Source organism: Molossus molossus, unplaced genomic scaffold (assembly GCF_014108415.1).
Source record: "Molossus molossus isolate mMolMol1 unplaced genomic scaffold, mMolMol1.p scaffold_m16_p_1, whole genome shotgun sequence".
Taxonomy (NCBI): domain Eukaryota; kingdom Metazoa; phylum Chordata; class Mammalia; order Chiroptera; family Molossidae; genus Molossus; species Molossus molossus.
This window is the reverse complement of record NW_023425344.1, coordinates 64,777,515-64,802,053: the sequence shown is the minus strand read 5'-3', so window position 1 is coordinate 64,802,053 and position 24,539 is coordinate 64,777,515. Positions and strand designations below refer to the sequence as shown.

Sequence of the window (24,539 nt, the reverse complement as noted above, 5' to 3'; positions counted from 1 at the left end):
TAGTTTGCTCAGGATTTTTAATAAACATAAGCATGCTAAATCTAGAGTGGGGATAACGATGGAGTAATACCATACCTGGACACTTTCTCTAGCTGTCCTGTGGAATATAATTTCTTAAATTCACAAAGTGTAGCGTATATGCCAAGAAATGCAAGAATACTTAAAATGACTGGGAAGTACTGTCAATTCAGCTGGCCTGTTTCCAGGCGGCTGTAACACATGGGGGACCTGGAGAGTATTATGTTAAGCGAAATAAGCCAGTCAGAGAAAAGACAAGTTATCTCACTTACATGTGGAATCTAATGAACAAAATAAACTTATGAATAAAATAGACCCAGAGGCATGGAAACATGGAACAGACTGAGGAATCTCGAGGGCAGGGGATGGGATGAAGAGATTAACCACAGAATTTATATGCATATATGCATACCCATGGACACAGACAGCAGGGTGGTGACGGCCTGGGGCTGGAAGGGGGTAATACTCTCAACAATAACAATAATAAATAAACAATAAACTACTCACACTAAGAGATATGAGAAAACTCATTTACATAAAATTTAAATTATACTTAACAAATAGCACTGACTATTCAATGAATTCTGTGCTTATGGTGTGAATGAGGTAGACTGAGATACTTCTTGCTTACCTCACATTTCTCCCAGAAATGGCTTAGAAATAAAGACAACTTGAAGAAATGATATACTAAGTACACTGTGACTATGCAATTATCTAATTAGATTATATGAATGATGAGCTTTTATTTCTTGCTTAAATGTGCTCTGCTATCTTTCCTAAAATTTGACTCCTGGTATACAGAGTCCCAGGGTTTTCTTTCACAGGAAGTTTACAGGACTACTCACTTTCATGCCTTTACATCAGTATATATGTGAACCTGAGGCTGGATCACATCACCCTTTCTTCCTTCAACTGTATCCAGCACTTGAAGTGCTATGGGTTGTAATTTGAGTTTCATGTGGTCTTAAAAATCTTGGCAAACAGTTAATTAACTTGGCTGAGCTAAAACAGAGAAGTTATAGCTATATTTAGTTACTTTGCGACTTTATGTTGTCTGCCTACATGCTTTTCCCTTTACTGAACTCTGCAGATGGAGTTTCAGGAGAAACAAAGGAAATGTAATCTTCAAAATACATTCAGCAATTTACTGCAACCCAGGATTTTCTAGAGAAGCACTGTTGATGTTGTGACACTGAGGAGGGAGATTATGCTAGAACCCATACCCACTCTTTAAGAGTTCTATTTTAAATGAAAAAACAAAATAGGACAAAATATCACAAATAAATTTTCTAGCTAATGAAGACTAACTAGCAACCAGTTTCATATGTACATATATATATAATGAATGTATCCCTAACAATGACCCTATTGCATATTGCCTATTTCTTTCTGTAACTATTACAAGTTTAGAGAATTTTGATTATCTGACTCAGGGACTAACAATAAAGGCTATAACATTTTTTTACAGGGAACTTACTTTCTTCCAATAAAGTCAATAAGGTAGAAAATAAAACCTTTGTACCTTATAAAGGAAAGGAGTAAATAGAGGCCCTGTTGAATCTTTCACTCATAGTATTAGAAAAAACTTAAAATGATTTTATGGTATCCAGATGAGCCTATGAATCAATACCAAAAGCACTGGAGTTCATGCAAAACTTGTTCCTTTTCTGAACACTCCAAGAGTCTTTTATTACAACACAAAAGCACTCCCAACATATGGGCTAAATGTTATCGCTCTACATTATTAATATATATGAATATGTGTGTATTAATTAACAGTAAATATATACACAGTTGGCCCTTGAACAACACTGGGATTGGACTGCATAGGTCCCCTTGTACATGGATTTTTTTTCAATAAATACAATCAGCCCTTTGTGTCCATGGATTCAGCCAATTGCATATGAAGACCATATTTTCTTATTCCCAGCCTTGGTTTCCCAACTGTGGATTCACAGCCGTGGGTGGAAAACACTGTTTGTGCTGCATGGTTGCTTGAACTAGCAGATGCGAAGGGTGCACTGGATGTAAGTTTGGGGGGAATCAAAAGTTATATGCAGATTTTTGACTGCACAAGGGTCAGTCCCCTACCCCAGGTTGTTCAAGGGTCTACTAGGCTGGGGAGGAGATAAAAAGCTGTAGAGAATGTTTAAGAGAAGTCAGTGTAAGAGGACAAAAAGAGAGGTAAACAAATTATATTAAGAAGTAAGAGTTTTGTGGGTTTTTTTGTTTTGTTGTTAATGTTTTGTTATAAATAAAATTTTAGTTCATCGCATCCATGAAGGCACTTCTGGAGAACAAAAAATAAATAAAGGCAGTGATCCAAATTCAGAGCTGTGGTTTTTATGAAATTATAAATCCATCTATAAGATTATGACTCTAGACATTACACAAGCAGGCACTTGGCTCTAACAGACAAAATGACATTTTAACATAATTTTAGAATTTGTTTTGAAGCATGACAATTTCAAGTCCTAAATTCTAATCTATAAAAATAAGCACGAGTTGTCTGCTTATTGAGATATCAAATATTTGGGCATTCTTTCATTCAACAAATTATGTTGAAAATATGTACTTCTTGTATCCATTTATTCAACAAAGATCTACTGAGTGGTTACATTATGTCAGACATCGTTCTAGGTGTTAGGGATAAAAAAGGTGATCAAGATGCATAAGATTCTCTACTGTTTTGAGTTCATATGCTAGTTATATGTGTAGAGTTTTGCTATGAATACCATGTTTTAAATAGCCACAGTGAAAAGAGAAAGAACTCATGGACAACAGTGTAGTGATTGTGGGGGGTAGGGAGGCAGGGGGATGGGCTGACGAGGGTATAGGGGGATAAATAGTGATGAAAAATAAATAAATAAATAGTCACATTGATATCCTCATGAGTATACATGCAAGCTTCCATGATATCACAATCCCAAATCGATATTCTCAGAATATTACTACCGATTTTTAGCGATTTGCAACCATTTCCTTGTAAAAATTATCAAGAAAAATATATTTCAGAAAATACATGCTTTTGCTTTCACCAAGTTCATACTAGAATATTTATAATCTGACTTATAAGAGACACAAGATATATACATTTTCAGAATGTAAACCTTACAGGTATTTTATTTCTTTTAGTAGGAACTGCCATGGAGATTTCAAGACAGAAATGAAGGTATTCTCTATTAGAAACACTGAAGAGTTTATGGTTAAGGACGAGTTTCTGAATTGCATAGGTTCAAGCATGTTACTTTTCTTTATCACATAAAATGTTAGAACTATCATTATTCAATATCATGATACCATGACAATAAATGCACCAAATGTCTTATTCACGTCATGCCATTTACTGCTGGTGTTTTGTTTCATTTTTAAGTGAACGAAGACAACACCCTGTGGGGGGCAGGCATTATTATTTCCACTTACATTATTATTTCCACTAGGAGTTTGAGATGCTACATAACGAGCCCCAGGTTGACAACATGGGTAGTAAATGTGTCGCCTGGGATTTAGTCCTACACCTGCTGTCGTTAAAGCCTGAACTTTTATTCCTGTACTGCTTCCTTGTGAATAAGTACACAAACACCAAGGGATACATACACCCCAAACTGGGAAACTTCTTGGTTAATTGGCTATTTTTATTCATAACTTAATCAGATTTTAGTGAACATGAACTCAAATCTATTCAACGATAAATTGAGTTTAAATGTATTCAAAGATAGAGTGAAACTCCTGTCCTCGACTTCAGAGGCAAGGCGTTTACATACATCACAGCAGAGCACAGCACAGGGAAACATGATATATGTCTGGATAACAACCTGTCCTACATAAATATTTAGTAAATACCCATTCATGTGATTATTTCCACATACGAGATATTTTCTCTTAAAGCTCATTACTTTTTCAGGTCTCGGTACGTTCGCGAGGGAATGGAACCCTTGAGAATTATACCCGCTGTTCACATTAGATGAGAAGCCACGCGTCTGGGGCAGGGGCCTGTCAGGGCTGGAGAGGACCTCACTGCATTTCCCAAAGTGTGGACTATTCCAAGTCAGGTGCCACACAGACAGGACATTAAGTGACATGCATCACAGGGTAGGAACACTAGGTTTTTTTTCCATTACCTTTTAATTCTCCTGATTATATCAAAGAGGAAGTTCCAGTTGGGAGTAAGAGAAGTGTTAATGTGGTACTAGCATCGGCTAATCTCTATTCTCATCAAATAAACAAAGGGCCTTAGGGTCAGAATCTAAGGAAGCAGCCATGGTCAGCTGGCATTTACTAGCATGCTTGGTGGTCACTGCACTGATGCTACACTGACCTTTATCTGTGGCAAGTGAGGCTGGCTTTCTACCGACAATAATGATATGAAGTTCCTTTTACAATAAAATTAATAAAGAAAACTGTGAATACATTTAAAAATGTAGCAGGAAACCTGGCACAGGTGTTATAAGGATAAGACTAATGTCATGATGGTACTAGGTGAATAACAGAAGTTTGGGAAGTACCCTAAGATAATGGTTATCAAATTATGTCATGCCATCACAATATTTAAGAACCACATAAAAAATTAGGAACATTGCCCTGGCTGGTTTGCTCAGTGGTTAGAGCATCAGCCCATGGACCAATGAGTCCCGGGTTTGATTCCGGTCAAGGGCAAGTACCTTGGTTGCAATTCGTCCCAAACCCTGGTTCGGGTCATGCGGGAGGCAGCCAATTGATGTGTCTCTCTCACATCGATGTTTCTCTCTCTCTCTCTCTCTCTCTCTCTCTCCTTCCTACTGTATCTGAAGATAATAGAAAAATATCCTTGGGTGAGGATTAAAAAAAAAAAATATGTCCGGCTGGTGTGGCTCAGTGGTTGAACATCAACCCATGCACCAAGAGGTCGCCAGTTTGATTCCTGGTCAGGACACATGCCCAGGTTGTGGGCCCGATCCCCAGGGGGGGGCATGCAGGAGGCAGCCAATCGATGTTCTCTCTCATCTATGTTTCTATCTCTCTCTCCTTCTTCCTTCCTCTCTGTCTAAAAATCAATAAAGGGGCCCTGGCCGGTTTGGCTCAGTGGTTAGAGTGTCGGCCTGCGGTCCTGAGAGACCCGGGTTCGGTTCCCGCTAAGGGCGCGTGGTTCGGATCCCCGCTAAGGGCGCGTGCCTCGGTTGCAGTTTGTCCCCGGCCCTGGTCGATTGTGCGGGTGGCAGCCACTCGATGTGTCCCTTTCACATCGATGTTTCTCTCTCTCTCTCTGTTCCTCTCTCTCCCTCCCACTCTACCTGAACAAAAAATGGAAAAGTGTCCTCGGGTGAGGATAAAAAAAAAAAAAAAAAATCAATAAAGGGAAAAAAAATAGGAACATTTATAGTTACCATAGCTAAACAGCTGTTCGGCAGTTTAGAAGGCTGGTGCCTCTCGACGTCAGAGACTCGTTTAGGGCACTGAAAGAGGGAGCCAGGCTACAGACCGACATTCAGCGCGCAGGGGTCCAGAATGATCTCACTAGAACGTGCCACCCTGGCGTGCAGATTATTTCCAGTTGAAAGTAAAGCCAAACCAACTCAAGGAAAAAAAAAAATTTAACGTCCTCCTTACCTGCCTAAAGAAATTCAAATAGAAAAACCTGCTTCAGGAAGGGAACCTTAGTATGTTCACCTTAGCACATATGAGTTACTGTGTCACACAGGGAGGGTCCAAGCCAGTCTGACAGATTCCCCTCTGTGTCCCATTGTTGCTGGGTGGCCAACAAGAAGTAATTTGCCACATGTTTGTTCTTTCTTATTTACCTGTAAGTGGCCTACTTTCCCTTTAAATTCCTAGATCCTTGCCTTCCTGTCCTCGGTCCAGAGGGCATAGAAGCCTCAACTGCCCAATATGCCCTCAGGTCTCTTAGTCTTCTGGAACCTCCGTATGTACGCATGTAATACATTTGGTCATTTTCTCTTGTTAATCAGCTTCATGCTGATTACTAGTCCAGTCAGAAAAATTTAGAAGGGTAAAGGAAATTTATTTTTTCTTCCCCCACAAGGGCTTGCCTTAGGTAAGCTTCTGGAAATTTGTTCTTTGCTGTGTCAGCTTTTGATCCACAGGACCTCAGGCTACCACTTGCTTTCTTCACCAAACCCCACCTTAAATCTTTCATTCACACTATCATACAAGGGCTCTGTACCTGTATAGTTTGCTACTACTCAACTCCCCGCGTTTGAGTTCTCACATGAATCAAGGCGTAACGGGTAGGGAAGTGCTTTTCAGGCTGTTCTAAAATTTCAGCAGCTAGAAAAGCATGTGTTTTACAATCAACAACATACCACAGAATATGACCGATCTTTCACGGTAGCACAGGACCTGCGTAGCTTGGTCAGAACTAACATGTTGCTGCCAAGAATGCCATGAGGTTGATTTTTTCCCTCATTTCATATATGAGCAAACCGAGGCACATTACTTCGAATTATTTCATCCTTTACCCCTCCCTCCTGCAGTCTGTAGTCTGGCTAGTGTCTCCCAAGTTATAGTTTGAGGACCATGCGTATAAAAGTCACCTGAGGATTTGTTTTAAGTGCAGAGTCCTAGGCCCCCTTCAACTCTGTAAATCAGAATGAGAGCCAATGGGGTCTAGGCATTGGAACCCTGAGCTACCTCTGCAGGTCCTTCCCATGTACACGCATGTCTGAGAATCTCTACCACGTCAGTAGTGCTCCTCACCCTCCAAGTCTCGTTTTACAGCTCAGGTCAGGAACACTCAACGCCATACTGCTGCCCAGACATGAAAACTAAACTGCCTGGCTTTTCTGACTTCTAAATTGTCAGGGTTTGAGTTTTTCCATCTTCCCTCTGTAGACTTACAGTTTGGTTAGTGGTCCCAATTCAGTCTCCAAAACAAATACACCATAAACAAAAGGGGGGATGCTGAGAAGGAGGGACAACGGCAGAGAGAACGGGTGTGTGGGAGGGCAGCTGGGACACCTAGGGCACAGGTGTTTTGTGGGATCCTTGGGCAGAATGTGGGAAACCACTGGCTTTGCACAGCCTCTGTCCTTGCTCCTGAACGTCCTGTTGTTAGTCCACAGGGAGTTTGTTGCCGAGCAATTAATGCTCTGAGGGTGACACCCACATGGCCACTCTCCGCTGGACCTTGGCCACTCTTCCACAAGGAATCTTCCTTAGCAGCAGATGCCCTGTGGAGAGCTTTGGAAATGAGATAACACTTGGCTTCTAATCCGATTTTACACATTCTATTTGTCATTGTGTCTCCTCAATGTGGAGACGTTTAATATAAAATGTTGAGTTTTAATTTGTTTTTATTCCTGAATAGAAAAAAAAAATAATGAAGGAAAGAATGGTTAGGAACTCTGTTGTTTATTATAGTTGAATAAAATGATAAAACACATTTTTTGAGGTCAGTGAGAATGTCCTTTCTTACAAAATTCATTTTGGTCAAGGAAACTGTGGGAATGTCATCTTACTGTAAACAACAGTAAGTCATGCATACATGAAAGTCTTAAACTTGAACCTCAGAACTGAAGAAATAACGTCTTATACAATTAAAGCCGAGCAGAAAGTGCCTGGTTTAACGACAGCTGGCCCCTATACCCTTGCAGCCTGCTCGGACTCAGAGAGTGCGCGCTCCAAGTTTCGCTTTCTCTACCATCTTTCTTTGCTTCCTTCCACAGGACAAAATGTTTCTTCTTGCTCAAATATGAAATATTATCTTCAAAATGCATCTATAGCTTCAAAACCACCGGCCGATTTATGAACACATAGGTGTGATGTGTATAAAATATTGAAAACAACAGAGGGGGGATTAAACAAGCTGGTGTACTGATGTGGTAAATTACATAGTCCATGAGATCATGTTTTTGAAAACTACTTAATAATATGAGAAGTTGTTTATGGACACATGTAAACAAGAAAAGGCAAGATGTAAAACTTGTGTGATACCAATACTTACATATTGATATCTGTATTTCGATGTATCTATATGTCTAAGTCTCTATAAATCTATTTGTGTATGTTAAATATAGCAAGAGCTCTCTGAGTTAATTTTGGAATATTAATCTTTCCTTCAAATATTTTTCTACATTCTAAATTATGGACAAAAATATTGTAACTTAAAACATGCTTTAAACGATATTTAATTAAATTTTAATAATACTTTACATGTTATAGTTTTATAATGTTGTTTTAAAAGTTCACTTTAAAAATCAAATTCTAGACCTTAATATTAGAGCTATAATAATAGTAAGCCTCACTATTAAAATTAGAGATTATTGTTGCAGAATTCCTGAGAGAATTTTTTTTCAGATTTTAATAAACATAAAACAAAAGCTAACTCCTCTTGACTCTTTAGTGAGATATAAGCATTCTTAGAATAAAGAAGAAAAATATTTATTATTGCTCTTTAACAAATTTCAGAACAAAAAAGTCTGCCCTGGCCGGTTTGGCTCAGCGGTTGGAGCGTCGGCCTGCAGTACAGAGACCCGGGTTCGGTTCCCGCTAAGGGCACCTACCTCGGTTGCAGTTTGTCCCCGGCCCTGGTTGGTCATACAGGTGGCAGCCACTCGATGTGTCCCTTCACATCGATGTTTCTCTCTCTCTCTCTTCCTCTCTCTCCCTCCCGCTCTATCTGAACAAAAAATGGAAAAATGTCCTCTGGTGAGGATAAAAAAATTTTTAAAAAGTTTGTATTTGCTTTAAACCCTAATATCTATTCCAAACAATATGCAAAGGCTGTATTTTTAACTTGTATTATTATTATTATTTAAAAATCATTCTGATCTTGAACACTGGGGAGATTAACTTGAACAGCAATGTCCCCAGGTGGTTTGTCTTCATATTCAGAGAACGGAAACCTGAGCTAGGACTTGGTCATGCAAAACTTCAAACTCGGCCAATTAACTAACAGTGAAATACTCTACTTGGATACAGTCCTGACAATAATCTCACTCTCCTTGGGAAATTACAGATTATTTATTCCCCTATCAGTGGAATTTACAGTTACATTTTGCCACAAATATGTTACTCTCTGTTTTTATTCCACTGCTCATGGATCTGGGAATCCTTTTTATTTAATCAGCAGAATCTGCCTCCCTATGACTGAGGGACTCAAACTTGAAATTTATTTATCAAAACAAGGATATTTAGATTGCCAAAGTGTGATACTGTGATATGTTAAGAAGTGCGTATATATTTTGGTTTCCATTCCTGGCTCCTAGCCAGAGCTCCTAAAACTCTTATAATTTCCTAAATAATAAGTGTAATAGAAGCCCTTTTTGGTTATGATATTTAGTTTTTATCCGCAGTTCTTGAATTAGTTCTGGGTGATAAAGGTGAAAGTCTTTTGTCATTTAGTTTTCCTTTATAGAGTGACCCTTTTTAAACATGTAAATAAAATTATTTCATACACTTGTTACGTATCTTTCAATAGATTTCCATTTCACTTAGAATAAAAACTAAATTTATTATATACTATTGGACTACATAGGGTCAACTTCTTTATTTTTTATTTTTATTTTTATTTTTTTTATCCTCACCCAAGGACATTTTTCCATTTTTTACTCAGATAGAGCGGGAAGGAGAGAGAGGAAGAGAGAGAAACATCGATGTGAAAGGGACACATCAAGTGGCCGCCACCCACACGACCCAACCAGGGCCGGGGACAAACTGCAGCCAAGGTACATGCCCTTAGCGGGAACCGAACCCGGGTCTCTGTGGACCGCAGGCTGACGCTCTAACCGCTGAGCCAAACCGGCCAGGGCAGGGTCAACTTCTTTAATCTCACCTCTGAAGACTCCACTCATCTCTCATTGTATTTCAGACACGATGGAGTTGCGTTCTTCAAACAAGCTCACTTGTGCCTGTCTGGAGCCCTAGGTACCACTATTCTACCTGATGGCCAGCTTGTCATTCAAGCTACACCCTAATGTTATATCCTCAGGAAAGAGATGTGTGTCTCCACCACTTCACTTACTAACTATTAGCATGTCACCTCTTATCACTCTTTGAAATGATTTACATATTGACTATTTATTGTTTATCTGCCCATCATCAGTAGTGCAAGCTCCACAAAAGAATAGACTTTGTCTGTCTTTTTCACCTAGAATAATATCTAAGACACAGTAAACCCTTCGAAATTATTTGCTGAAGAAATGAATGAGATAGATGGTGACTGTCCATTTCTTTCACCCCTATACATGTCTGCCACACTTTCCATCAAGAAAAAGAGCTGGTTTTAGTACCTTAATCTGAGCTGGCCTTATGCTTTGCTTTTGACCATTAGTATTCAGTGAACCTGACACTGTGCCAGTTCTGGGCCTAGCCCTTAATAGGCCTTGTAGCTTCTCCTCTTGTCTTTGAGTCCTGAGTTGCCCCTTAAAGAATTCCAACAGCCCTGGCCGGTTTGGCTCAGCGGTTAGAGCATTGGCCTGCGGTCCGGAGACCCGGGTTCATTTCCCGCTAAGGGCACGTACCTCGGTTGCAGTTTGTCCCCGGCCCTGGTTGGTCGTGCGGGTGGCAGCCACTCGATGTGCCTCTTTCACGTCGATGTTTCTCTCTCTCTCTCTCTCTTCCTCTCTCTCCCTCCCACTCTATCTGTGCAAAAAATGGAAAAATGTCCTTGGGTGAGGATAAAAAAAAAAAAAAGAATTCCAACAGCTGGCTAAAGAGAGAAGCTCTGAAGGACACAAGGATGCACAGAGGAAGAGAGAAGCTCAACCAGCCATCAGTCCTTTCGGCGGGCCCAGCTGAGGGACCAGACTTTGAATGGAGCTCTATTAGCTACTGCAGCTGCCCTGGGTTGAGACAACAAACCATGGAAAACAGAGCCAAGCTGCCCAGTAATGCCCGAATGCGGAACCTGGAAAGGTCGTTGTCGTTCTTACCCAAAAGAGTTTGGAGTGGTTTGCTATAAAGCAATAGATACCTGAAATGGTCATTGGTTCCAGAAACTGGGTGCTGCTACAACAAAAATTGAAAATATATGTATTAGCTTTGGAACGAAGCAGAGTCTGGACAGGCAATGAGGAGACAGTAAGAACTGAAGAACAATGAGAATATTGTTATTAGAGGATAGAAAAAGGTAAATGCTTATAAAGTAGAAAAATTAGCAAGACTTTCAACTGCAGTAACTCAGAACATAGCAAATGATCCTGATGAGGCTAAAGAAGGAACTGAACTATTCAACTTCGAACAAAAATTTAGAGAAACTATACTGACCCCAGGTATCTCTAGTTGGTAAAAGTTTCTTAAAGTAAGAAATGCCATAGAGTAAAGATGCTTATAAAACATAACCTGAAGGTATAGACGTGTGCTTACCTTTATAATGGGCACGGCTGCAAAACCCCTTGTTAAAAGTCTAGAAGAATTAAAGCACTACCCCCCAGATTCTCTCAGCAATACAAAAAGATTTAGAAGAATCATAAGATTATTCCACACCACCCTGACGCATAGACCAAATGCGGAAGGGTCTGGCACAGAGATTTCGTCTCAGCAGGTAGATTATAATTTAGGATACAAAAACCAAGGTTTTTAAAAGAATTATGGCAACATGGAATAAAAGAGATAGTACCAGTTCAAAATGAAAAGAGACTTAGGGCCCCCAACTTTTTAGGGCAGTAAGTAGGCTGAGAAGCAACTCAACTAGAAATAAGAGCCATTTCTTACGGAAAAGGACAGAATCTCCCAGAGCAGAACCAGAGGGGACGCCGAGCCCTGCCTAGGAACATTCCCCGGCCCCAACGGGGCGGCCCTGACAACCTGAGTCCAGCAGGCTTTCAGAACCACTGAGGAGAGAATCTGCTCGCAGCCCCCACAGAATAACAGGTGTTAGTCTTTCTACTTAAAAATGAGAAAACTAGTCTAACTATATGAAATAACTAGTTTTAAGACACTGGACAACAAATAGTGCAAAACTATGACCCTTGAGAGTATGGAATTAAATGAGACAAATATTATGATGACTTCAGCCTTGCACGCAAGGGCATCTACCAGACCTGGGATAGAGATGAGGACTTTAAAGGGAGGTAGATGCAGCTGTAAGGGGGCTTTTCAAAAAATAAAATAAAATCTGGAAATCTATATGTACGTGTTCTGGAACCTTTGGTCTAAATACTGTCTTTGAGCATACTAAATGAGTAAAACTCTACTGGGTTAAACAAGGAATGATCACCAGGAAAAGAATAATTACCAAGGATAATAGAAGAAAAGAACAAAAAATAAGAGAAAAATCAATAATGCAAAAAAATGGTTCTTTTAAAAGTTTAATAAAATGGATAACATACTAGATAGAATAAGAAAAAGTGATGTCACAAATCGCTAATCTCGAAAGTTAAAGAGGACATCTACAGATATTGCACAAGAAGGAATATGAAAAAGTACTTCATGGCAATGAATTTGAAAAGTTACATGGAATGGACAAGTTTCACGAAAGATACAAACTACCAACACTGGTGCAAGAAAAATAAGCAGAGCCATATCTGAAAACTTTCCCACAAAAATAACATCAGACTAGGTGATGGCACTAATAAATTTTACCAAATGTCTACGGAGCAAATAATACAAACTCACACACTTTTCAGAAAACAGAGGTAGAGGGGATACTTTCCAACTAATCCTGAGGCCAGAATTTCTCTGATAACAAACTAGTCAAAGACAATACAAAAAATCTTTGGTCAATATAGTAGGTCCAAAAATTCTTAATATATTATTTGCAAGTCAGATATAGCAACGTATAAAAAGGGCAATACATCACAACCAAATATGGTTTATCCTAAGAATATAAAGTTGCTTTAACATTTGAAAATCAGTTGATATAACTCATGCCCTTAACAAAAAAGGAAGATCAGATCATTTGTACAAAAAATTCAGAAAAACATGAATTTAATAAAATTCAATTCTCATTCATTATTAAAATTGTAAGGAAACTAGAAATAAAAGGAATTTTCAAACCTGATAAGGTTTTTTACAAAAAAACCTACAGCTATCATCATACCTAATAGCAAAAGACTGAAAACCTTCCTCTACATGAAAGAAAAGTGTGTTCACGGGTATTGGAGAAGAGTTCTTAGTGAGTACTAACAAGCAAGAAAAATAAATACAAGTCTCATTTTTGAAAAGAAAGAAATAAACTCTCATTATGTATAGTCAAGAAGATCATGTATGTAGAATATCCTAAGGGACCTACAAAAAACCCATTAGCACTTAGTAAATGAATTTGCAGTTTGTATTATGCCAAGTTTGTAGGACAATTTATATATAAGAAATCAATTATACTTGCATAATCCAGGAGTGAGCAATTAGAAAACCAAATATAAAAATACTATTTACAGGAATATCTATATTTTTAATTTAATTTAATTTTTCTTTTATTGATTTTAGAGAGAGAAGAAAGGAGAGGGAGAGAGAGATAGAAACACTCATGAGAGAGAACATCGATTGGCCGCCTCCTGCATGCCCCCCACTGGGGATTGGGCCCATAACTTGGGCATATGCCCTGACTGGGATATGAACTGGCGACCTCTTGGTGCATGGGTCGATGCTCAACCACTGATCCACACCAGCTGGACTACAGGAATATCTATAAACGTTAAATATTTAAAGATAAACTTAACAAAATGGAGCAAGAGCTTACATTGAAAATTACAAAACATTGCTGACATACAAAAGTCCTAATGAAATGAAGAGATGAGCCATATTCATGGATTAGAAGATTTTATATTTTTAAGATGTCAATTTTCTCCCAATTGATTTCTAGATTCAATAAAATATCTCTCAAAATCCTAATAGGCTTTTCTTTTTTTCTTTTTTTGGTAGAAATTGACAAGCTTTTACTAATTCTTTTATAAAGATGCAAATAACCTAGAAGAGCCAAAACAATCTTGAAAAAGAACTCCACTTAATCCTTGATTTGTAGATTTTAAAGTTATAGTGATTTTCTCCAAACATAACTTTTCACAAATCCTTCCTTCTCTGTGTATGCTTGTTGCTCTTTCCATCAAGTGGTGGAGTTTATTTCCTTTCCTCTCAAATGTAGGCTGGCCCTGTCTTTTGATTTGTTTTGACCAACAGAATACACCAGAAGTGCCACTGTGTCCTCCGGGCCTAGCTCTTGGGAGGCTTACAAACTTCCATTTTCACTCTCTTGGAACACTGAGCCATCATGTCAATAGGTCTGATTAATCTGCTAGAGATAATGGTCACATGAACAGAAGCTCTACTGGATGTGAGAGGTGGGAGGGAGAGGGTGGAAAGGAGAGAGAGAGAGAGAGAGAGAGAGAGGGAGAGGGAGAGAGAGAGGCCCACGAAGCCTCTAGCCATCCCAGACAGGCCTCCCTCCAGACACATGAGGGAAGCCAGCTTAAATTTTTCAGACCTCATCATATGCATCAGTCAACACCATGTGGAGACATGAACACATCTTGGCCAAGTCCTACCCAAACTGCAGAATCATGAATAAATAACTGGTTGTTATTGTTTACAACAAAGTTCTGAGGTTACTAGTTATGCAAGTGTAATGAATGACTGAGCAAATGAATGACACCCTCCTTTTTCACCAAGTGTGCTGGCAACAGGACCTCATTGTGTCTGACACTAGAACAGTCCCTCTGCAAGTCTCTTCTACAGCTTATCTAGGAACAGGTAGCTTCTGTAATTATTCTTCAGAAATTAAGAAATAAGGAAATTTTTATGCAACATGAGATTACCAAGTAATTTAAAAGGATGTTCTCATTAAATTTCTGATTATAAAAGTAGTAGATGCCTATTCAAATTATAAGATAAAAAAGGGAGAAATCATTCATTCTGCCACAAAATCAATGTCTATCTTCTCTTACAATGTCTTCACTCTGTTTATGCAGTGATGTATTTCATACAAAAAATGAATACATAATTGGGATGACATTTTGTATAAAGATTGCACCATATTTCACTTTCAATCTGTAGTTATCAGGAACCTGATTTAAATTAATTGTTTTCAGGGGCTATATCTTCTTATAGGTACCTTAACATCTATAAAATATTCTTCTTCTCTCCCATATTAGCAACATCAATTATAAGAACTAAGTCATAAATGTCTATAACAATAATTTTAATAAATAAATATGCTTTACTATAATATCATCTGCTTATATTTAAGCTATATATAAACATTTGTCTTGAAGTTTGTTCTCTGACCTGAGTTTTATTATTATTTAACTTCTTTCAATTATTGTTTACATTCAATATTATTTTGTATTACTTTCAGGTGTTCAGTATCGTGGTTACACAATCGTATACTTTACAAAGTGTTTCCTCTGATATTTCCAGGCCCCACCTTGCACGCTGACCCTAGTTTTAAATTTATTTTTTTTTACCTCCATATTTAATTTTTTTCTCTTGGAGATAACTTATGAATCTTTATAAACTGCCTATAATACCTTTGTAAATAGGTCGAATTTAATTAATTAATTGATTCTGCTTTATTTTTCTATTTATTATTTCCATTTATTGTTACATAAATTAGCATTTTCCAAAATTTTAATAACTGTAGATTATTTCGCTATACCATATGGTACTGTTGGAGATGAGAAATTGGTGTTCATTCTTTACTATTATAAAAATTATAATAAGCTACTTAGCACTTAAGTTTTTTCCCATATAGCTAATTTTTTTCTAGGACTGGATTTCCTGCGTAACGGGTCTTAAATATATTACCGAATTTCTTTACAAGAACTATAATAATTTGCACTCTCACCATCAAGGTGCCTATTTCAGTATATCTTGCCAGTACTGAGTATCAAGACTATTCTTATCCACAAAGTCCAATACTGACAAATTCTCCTAAAGAAATAATCCCCAAATGGAAAATACTTATGTGTACATATACCCTCACTGCCTTATTTATAATAGTGAAAAAGTCACAACAAAAATGTTCAACAGTATTGAAATGGTTATGAATATATATGTGTAGAGCGAAGTTTAAGACAGTAAAAAGTATGCTTATCGTAGTTGCCAATGACAAAATATTAAGTTAAAATATATTGAAATAAAGGGCATTTTAAATTACTAATATGGAAAAAAATCTCTGCTACACAATGTTAAATTAAAAATACTAGGATAAGTATTTTTTCTACTAAATTAAAAAAAGGAGGCAATTCACAAAATATTAACAGTGTTTAACTCTTAACTCACTGTACACTTCCTTCTCTGGAACTTCCATTATTTGCTGAATTTCACCATGCTATACTTCTTATTTCTTTGTAAACTTATTCTAGATTAAGGTGGAGGTATATATTTAAAATATAATGCCTTTGTTATTATTATAATAAATAGTTATTTTAAATGACATTGCCAATATCCTAATCTTATCAATATTTCCAATATCCCTTAGCTGAAAGAATTTTTTAAAAAATCAAACGAGAAGATTTCTATTTTAAAAGTTCACTTTTCTGATGTTAAATACAATTTTAATTTAGAACCAAAGAAAAAGAATCAATAAAAATGTTTTAAGGGGGTAATAAAGCATAGAAAAGACACCAAATCTTTGACTCTGCAACTTAATAAAAACAATCCCAATTCGTATGACCATGTAATTCATCATCTAAATTGTGACAACATCAATTACAACATCTCAGCTCACTGTATCCTTTCAGTTCGGACTGAATTTCTCAGTGAAGGATGGTTAATAAAATCTTAAAACCTACCTGTCAAATGATGGCTTCTCTCCACAGTCGAAGGCATCCTGGAGTTCCTTAACAAGGTTGGCCTGGCCTGGCAGTCGGAAGAGGCCCTCTTCCTTCAGCCCCCGTTGTCGGATGAAGTCCACGCACTGCTCCACCAGCATCGGGGCCAGACGGTTCCCATATCTCTTCTCATAACGGACAGTCTCTTCCAATTTCTGTCCAAAAATGCCTGATGAAATAAAAAAAAAAAATCACAATAAATTTGAGAAATGCATCACTTCCCACTTTGTTGCTTTCTTTGAAAACTTAATGTATAGGAAAAAACAAAGATTGGAATGGCAGCCAGCATTTAACATTTGGTGTCTCACATAATGACAGAATCAAATTCAAGAAAAGTACGTGTTGTGTGTTCAAATTATGTTAGACCCTATGATGTGTGGGGAATTATTTAAAAACCTTTAGGTTAAGGATTTGACAATAAGAACATATGCTTTACCTTCTTATCTGTAAAATAATTTATGTATATCTTCACTAATGTAAAGCCATCAAATTTCAAGCAATAAACACTTACTACCAAAAAGAATATTCTTAGCTCTAGTAGAAACAGTAACACAACAAACCAAACTAATTTATACCTGGTATCAAATCTGGCTCTAGTGGAATGCATATATTTCTTTTTTGAAGAACGAGAGAGAGAGAGAAACATCCATGTGACAGAGAAACATCACTGGGCTGCCTCCTGCACGACCCCTACTGGGGATTGAGCCCACAACCCCAACATGTGCCCTGACCAGGAATTGAACAGGGACCTCTCAGTCCATGGGATGACGCTCAATCTACTGAGTCACACCGGGCCAGGTTTCTTCTATTTCTTTTAGAAAAAATGGTTGAATGACATAATACTAATATTTGATTGCATATAAAGCAGAATTAGAAAATGACATTCTCAAAGGGCAGCTCAAGTTAAAGCAGGTAACAAGTCTACGTCACTTAGTCTGTAGTCTTTGGAATAAGCAGCTTCTTGATAACGATGTGCAGAACACTGTTCACTAACTTGACAGACATCCACACCGCTCTTTTCTCTTCGGGTCCACTTTGGAAGTTGGACAATTAAATACTCCTCTCACTTTCCAAGAAATCTGCTAGCACATCTAGGAAGACTTGAGTTTTTTTTTTAATGAAACAGAAAAAACACCTAAAATTGTCAATCATTCCTTTTCCTACCTTCAACTTGGACATGCTGTCTGTCCATCTTTTAACCATTAGGTGACAACCACAAAAGAAAAGGTGAAAAATTTAGAAATCAGGCTGAAATCACTGAACCATTAACCCAATACCAACAGCACCTTCTTCCAGATTTTTTAAAATGTGTGTTAAAGCTACTATTTTTTTTTTTAATCCTCACCCGAGGACATTTTTCCTTCTTTTTTTTTTTTTGTTCAGATAGAGCGAGAGGGAGAGAGAGGAAGAGAGAGAGAGAGAAACATCGATGTGAAGGGACACATCGAGTGGCTGCCACCCGCACAACCAACCAGGGCCGGGGACAAACTGCAACCAAGGTACGTGCCCTTAGCGGAAACCGAACCCGGGTCTCTCTGTACCACAGGCCGACGCTCCAACCGCTGAGCCAAACCGGCCAGGGCAAAGCTACTATTGTAATAAAATAAAATAATCAATCTTTCTGACTCCATCTTGCTCAGACCTACCCAGTTTCCACAAGATGTCAGTTAGCAACTTCGGCTTAGTACCGCACATAGATATGCTCATCATTAAAGGAATCAAACCTGTAGCCTAGGAATTACTGAAACAACCTCCCTGCACAAAATTACCTCTCAAGGTGATAGTTTTTATTGTTTATCAAAAGATTTATAAGGAACATCGTGACTCAGTCTATGGCAACCAGAATTTCTTAACCAAAAGCAAAAAAGTTTCACCATTCCCCTTAGACCCTTGCTGACATCCAGATAGCTGCAGTCATCAACCACCTCCTGACCTAAACCCCACCCATTCCCCCTTCCTTTGATATAAACGAAGCCTGACACATAGATACAGAGAACAGACTGACAGCTGTTGGGGGCAAGTATATTAGGGGCTAGGTGAAACAGGGAAAGGAATTAAGCAAAAAAAAAACCAAAACGAACAAACGAACGAACGAAAAAACCTCATATAGACCCTGGAAAGTTAGCTCAGTTGGTTAGAGTGTCATCCTGCTATGTCAAGTTTGCAGGTTCAATCCCTGGTCAGGGCACATACGAAAAACAACCAGTGAACACGTAAATAAATGGTACAACAAAGCAGTGTTTCTCTTTCTCTCTCTCTCTCTAAAATAAAAATAAATGAATAATAAAATCAATAAGTAAATTTAAAAATAACCTCATAGCCCAGCTGGTGTGGCTCAGTGAATGAGCTTCGACCCACACACCAAGAGGTCACCGGTCCGATTCCCAGTCAGGGCACATGCCTGAATCGTGGGCCGGATCCCCAGTGGGGACATGGGGGAGGCGCCAAATGATGTTCTCTCTCATCAATGTTTCTCTCTCTCTCTCTCTCCTCCTTCTCTCTGTCTCTAAAATCAATGAAGAAAACATATTAAAAGTAAAATTAAATTAAAACAACCTCACAGACACAGCCATCGGTAGGGTGGTTGTCTGAGGGAGCAGGGGTAGGAGCAGGTGGGGGAGGAGGGGGAATGCATGGTGACAGAAGGAGACAGACTATGGATGTGGAGCCCACAGTACAATACACAGACGATGTGTTGTAGAGTTGTACATTTGAAACCAATTTAATTGACCAATGTAACCCCAATAAATTCAATAAAAATATATATTTTTAAATGTCTTTAAAAAACTTTGGCTATTCCTCTCTCTCTTTTTTAAAGTCACTCCTCATTTTCCAGTGATTTAAAATATTATTAAATTCTAAAGGTGAGTGAATTAGCATGTCTTTTTTGAGCTCTAAAGTGATGATAGCTAAACCGTACCTATGTATACCACGCAGTTTAGCTGCATGTCTTTCATTTTAAACTCACAGCACTCGGGAGGTAGGCACCACCATTAATTACACCATTGTCTTGAGGAGGAGACTCGTGCACAGCAAGACTGAGTGATTCGCAGCGTCACACAGCCGTTCAGAGTCCGCCTGTGTGTGTAACAGCGTCGATAACAGCACCACGCCCTGTGCACAATGGCCAACATCTGCGCTGTAGCGGAAGCAGCCTGCAGCTCACCCGCCTTCCTACCTCAAGTCCCGCCGTCATCCTAGGACGGGTGATCTCTGCTGAGAAGATGTGAACTTACGGGAAGGTCAGAAATGAAGGACACGACGAAAAACTCTGAACATTTAGTGAGCATGCTGCCCAAGGGAACTCTTTTTTAATAAAATGTAAAGAGCTATGCCGACTTAGCAATATAATATGTAAGAGTTACAGTATGCAGACCGTAGTTACATATACTTAAAAATCCCTGTGGAAAAATCACAGTTTCTCCCTAGATCTAGTCTTGTTAAAATGATAATAGATGTATATACTCCCATCCTCGCATTCTGCAGCACTGGAAATGGAATGTCCCAAATGTCCCTGGCTTGCAATGAGAGGTGACAGCTAACCTCCCGTATGACAATTTTTTATAAGAAAAGTGAGGAAGGAAATTATTTTTTAAAAGCTATTTTATTTAGGATTTTCTTTGAGGGAGCAGTGAAACTTTAAATTTTAAAATTAACAAAAAAGAATAAAGGTGATGAACTATTCCCAATTAGCAGCATGGGGGAAAAGATGCATTGATTAATAGATTATTAACAAGACGATTCTCCGTTATGTGAATCTGCAAACAGTCCCAGCTATGTCCATTAAATTCCCAGTGAGGTTTCAGATTCCCTGATAAAATCCTGCCAGATTTTCTGGGGGACGATGGTATGTTGGGCATACCTCCAGTAAAAGTACTTTGTTGGTGTCATAAAGCATCACACGGATGTGACTTTTCATTGGACCAAGAAAGTAAATCAGACAGGTGCATTTTTTATATCTGTGTGAGGTTGTTTCAACTAAAGAGAAAGAGAGAGAGAGAGAGGAGAGAGAAATCTAAGCAACTTTCAGAGTTTTCGAAGCTCCTCCTTTACTGCAATTTAGACACCAAATAGCAAGAGGCAGCCAGTGAAGTTAGTGAATGTAATCAGATAAATATATTCAAATTCTATTCATCCTAAAAATGAATAAGCAGATACAAAGCCAAACAAACATTCTTGGTCTGTGTGCCTGGTGTTTTTCCATTTGCTCCTAGTACCCCAGTTAGTATCATCCGGCTTTACTTCACCCCTTTCTATCTTCTTGCCTACCTCCTGAAATTTGGTCTAAGACACCACCATTCTGCTAAAAGAGCCTTTTCTATCGTCACTAACAACTTCCTAGTGGCCAGGTCATTGACAGCCAAATTGACTTTTAAATATTTGATGCCTCACGTCCCTTAAAACTACCAATCTCACTCTTCTTCCTGACACTTCTCACAAGACATAATTCTTGCCTTCCAGAATACCCTTCCCAGTCTCCTCTGCTTGACTGCTTCCTACTGCCCCTTCTCGAAAGTTTGCTGGTTCTCTGCGTTATGTCCTTGGGCCTGTTTCCAGCTCCCTTGTCACATCGCCTTTGCTGGACTCCACCGACTTTCCCTGCACTTCAATTATTCCCAGATTTGTGTCTCAGTTTGGGCCACACTGTAGTTTCTAGCGTTAAACTTCTAAGTGCCCATTAGAACCCTCAACATGAATATCTCAAGCTCAAAGTTTCTAAAACTGGCTAACTCATCTTTTCTTCAAAACCTGTTCTACTTCCTATAATTCTGATTTTAGTTATCAGTGCGTTACCCACCCCCAATCATGGAAGTTCCATCTGAGAGTCAACCTAGGTTCCTCCTTCCTTCACTACCCTCATTTATTCACCATGTCGGTCCTTTCCAAACTCTTTACTAGTACAATAGGCTAGACCCTCAGTATTTCCTAAATGACTTTTTGAAGAGTCCCCAATCCAGGTTAAGTACTGCCATAGTGATCTTCATAATATTTGAATCGGATCATGCCGCTCTTTTGCTTCATTTCTTCCCATGGTGTCCACTGGCCAGCCAAACTCCTTTGCATGAAATGTGACCTGTGTGACCTGTGTCTTTCCCACCATTCAACCCATAATATTTAAGTAGCACCCACTGTGTGCCAGGCACTGGCCATATCCACCCTCATTTCAGATTCCTCCTCACAAACAACAGCTCTCTAACTGTACTCAACTATTTGTTGCTTCCTTCTAGAACGTAGGTTCCTGCCATAATGAGTCAGCCTAGACATAGTTATCCTGCAAGATCCAACTCGTATCATGTCTGGTGTGAAGTCTTTAGTAACATTCCCTCACCTCTACCCTAGATGCACAGCTTGATATGTTTCTTCTTTGATTTCTCAACACATTGCTTCGTAAGTACTGAACTAGTCCCCCAGTAGTCAAAAGAGGAATGTGCTTTCACAATTATTATAATAAGAATATCATATGACATTTATTATTATTATAAATAATATTAAAAAACAGCTGTATACTGTATATCTTCCTTATGAACTTCAGAGAGGTTTAGGTGATTCTCCAAGAGGTCATAGACACTGGGATGGCATCAGATCTGAAGGTCTCCAAGGTTCACATTCCATTCTACCATGCTGCTCCGGTCTGAACGTTTGGGTGTGTCCCAAATTCTTGTTGGGGACCTAAGGCCTGAGACGATGGCATTAGGAGGTGGGGTCTTTGGGGAGTGAGTCGCGCCTTTAAGAAAAGGGCCCCAGAGAGCTCTCGCTCCCTCTCCGTTCTGTCCTGTGGGAATGCGACAGGAAGCGGACAGCCGCCACCTGGAGCAGGGCTCTCACCACAACACCACCAGGCTGGCCTGGTGTCAGAGCGCCAGCCTCCGAGCTGGGAGACGCAACTTTCTGGTGTTTCTCAGCGAGCAGTCTGTGGCATTGTGTTACAGCAACCTGAGCCGACTAAGACACACAGGACACTCTCTTGCTTCTATGTCTGGGATTTAATACTAGAGTGGCTAAGGACTGACTGTTCCATAGATATCTGTAGAATAAATAAGTCCATTAAAGCAAAGTACTTCACCTCCTCAATTATAGGAAATATATAAATAACTTCAAAGTAAAATGGAACACATCAATTGTTCTCAGGTTGTGGCAGTGATTTCTATAAAAATTTGAAAATAAAAAAACTTCGGTTTGCTAATGTAAAGCCAGAAGTTTAAAAACTTGTTGGTTATTGCTCCAGTTCTTTGCTATCATTTATTTTTCAGAGTTCCCTATCCCTCTCTTCCTATATATAATAGAGCAAATTTGCTTTTACTCATCCTTCTGCTTACTGCAACCCTGGTAACAAAATAAGTCTTGATACCACCAGGACTATAATAATTTTCAATTAAAAATGAACATTCTCCCTGGCCGGTTGGGTTCACCAGTTAGAGAGGGTCAGTCCCCAGACTAAAGGGTCATGGGTTTGATTCCTGGTCAAGTGCATGTGCTTGGGTTGCAGGTTTGATCCCGGGACCCAGTCAGGGTCATGTGGGAGGCAACCAATGGATGTGTCTCTCTCACATTAATGTTTTTCTCTTTCCCCTCCCTCCTTTTACTCTATTTAAAAAAATCAATGGGAAAATATCCTCCGGTGAGGATGAACAACAACAAAAAGACTTTCACTAATGGTAAATTAAGAAATCAAAATAAAAGACATTCAATTTAGTACAGAAATGAAACATCTAAAGCTTACTTCAGTATGTCACCAGCAGTTTCTAAGTAACCAACAAATCTTATATGATAGAAAACTTAACCCAAGGAGTTCAGAATGTATAATGACCGTAAATGTTTGGCATCATCTTGACTCTTTTTATAGTTAAGTGGTGAAGGAAGAAGAAAAATAAAGGCCTGGAAAAATTAAATGTAATAATGTGAACACAGTGACCTAGGTCTTAGATCAGCAGAATAATCATAGACACCACTTACATTTGGGTACATGCCATGCAATTTACATGCATTTCCTTATTTGACGCTCACAGGCATTCTGCAAGGAGGTTTCTCTTCCACAAACAGGTTCAGAGATGCTAGGTGACCTAAAGTCACACATTTGGGAAATGGCGGATCTGGGGTACAAATGCAGGTTCATATAATTCTAAAAGTCTTCCTTTTCCCACCATGATATGTTAATTGAATTAAGACATATTTTTCCATAGTGCTGACCACTTTCTTAGGATCCTATAGGAGAAGGTCTCCTTTTGTAACTTCCAAAGACTAACTCTGATTTCATGCAGTTCAGGGAAATCACTGCCTTTGCAAATGAGCCCACAGTCAATCTTTTGTCCACGGGCTCCTCAGATGTAGTGCTTATCACAGAGCAAGTAATTACTTATTTATGTTTCCTTATCCCTAAGGAGTCTGCGAACTCATCCCTAGCATCACTTGGTAGATGCTCCATAAAACTTTGATACATGAGTTAATGAGCTCCTCATTTATAGTACTATTTAAAATTATATGGTTTTGTATAGTAGCGTTCCATTGAACAAATCAATTTTCATAAATGTGATTACATGCACAACATACAGTAATCTTTACAGAACATGTTAGTTTTATCCAACAACATTATAAAGGCATTTTATTTTAATTCCTTATTGCCTACAGACTAGCAGGAAAAGACAAATAATAATACTATTGTAATTCACCAGTTTGCCATAAATCTTGAATCCTTGATTGAACAGATCTATGCAAGTCTTCATTTTGGGAAGAAAGAAATACATATTTTTTCTTTAAAAACATTTTGTTTCCTTTATTAATTTTAAAGAGAGAGGAATGGAGAGAGAGATAGAAACATCG

General features: G+C 38.6%; 1 protein-coding gene across 5 annotated transcripts in view; it reads right to left on the bottom strand.

Annotated features, from left to right (window-relative positions):
* The window catches only part of ARHGAP24 (Rho GTPase activating protein 24), a 485,703-nt gene that overhangs the window by 35,208 nt on the left and 425,956 nt on the right, over nucleotides 1-24,539 (bottom strand). For all 5 annotated transcript variants that reach the window (XM_036253181.1, XM_036260479.1, XM_036239579.1 and 2 more), the window contains one exon: nucleotides 16,683-16,890. In XM_036253181.1, the coding sequence (XP_036109074.1) occupies nucleotides 16,683-16,890 (208 nt within the window). The remainder of the gene's footprint in view (nucleotides 1-16,682; nucleotides 16,891-24,539) is intronic.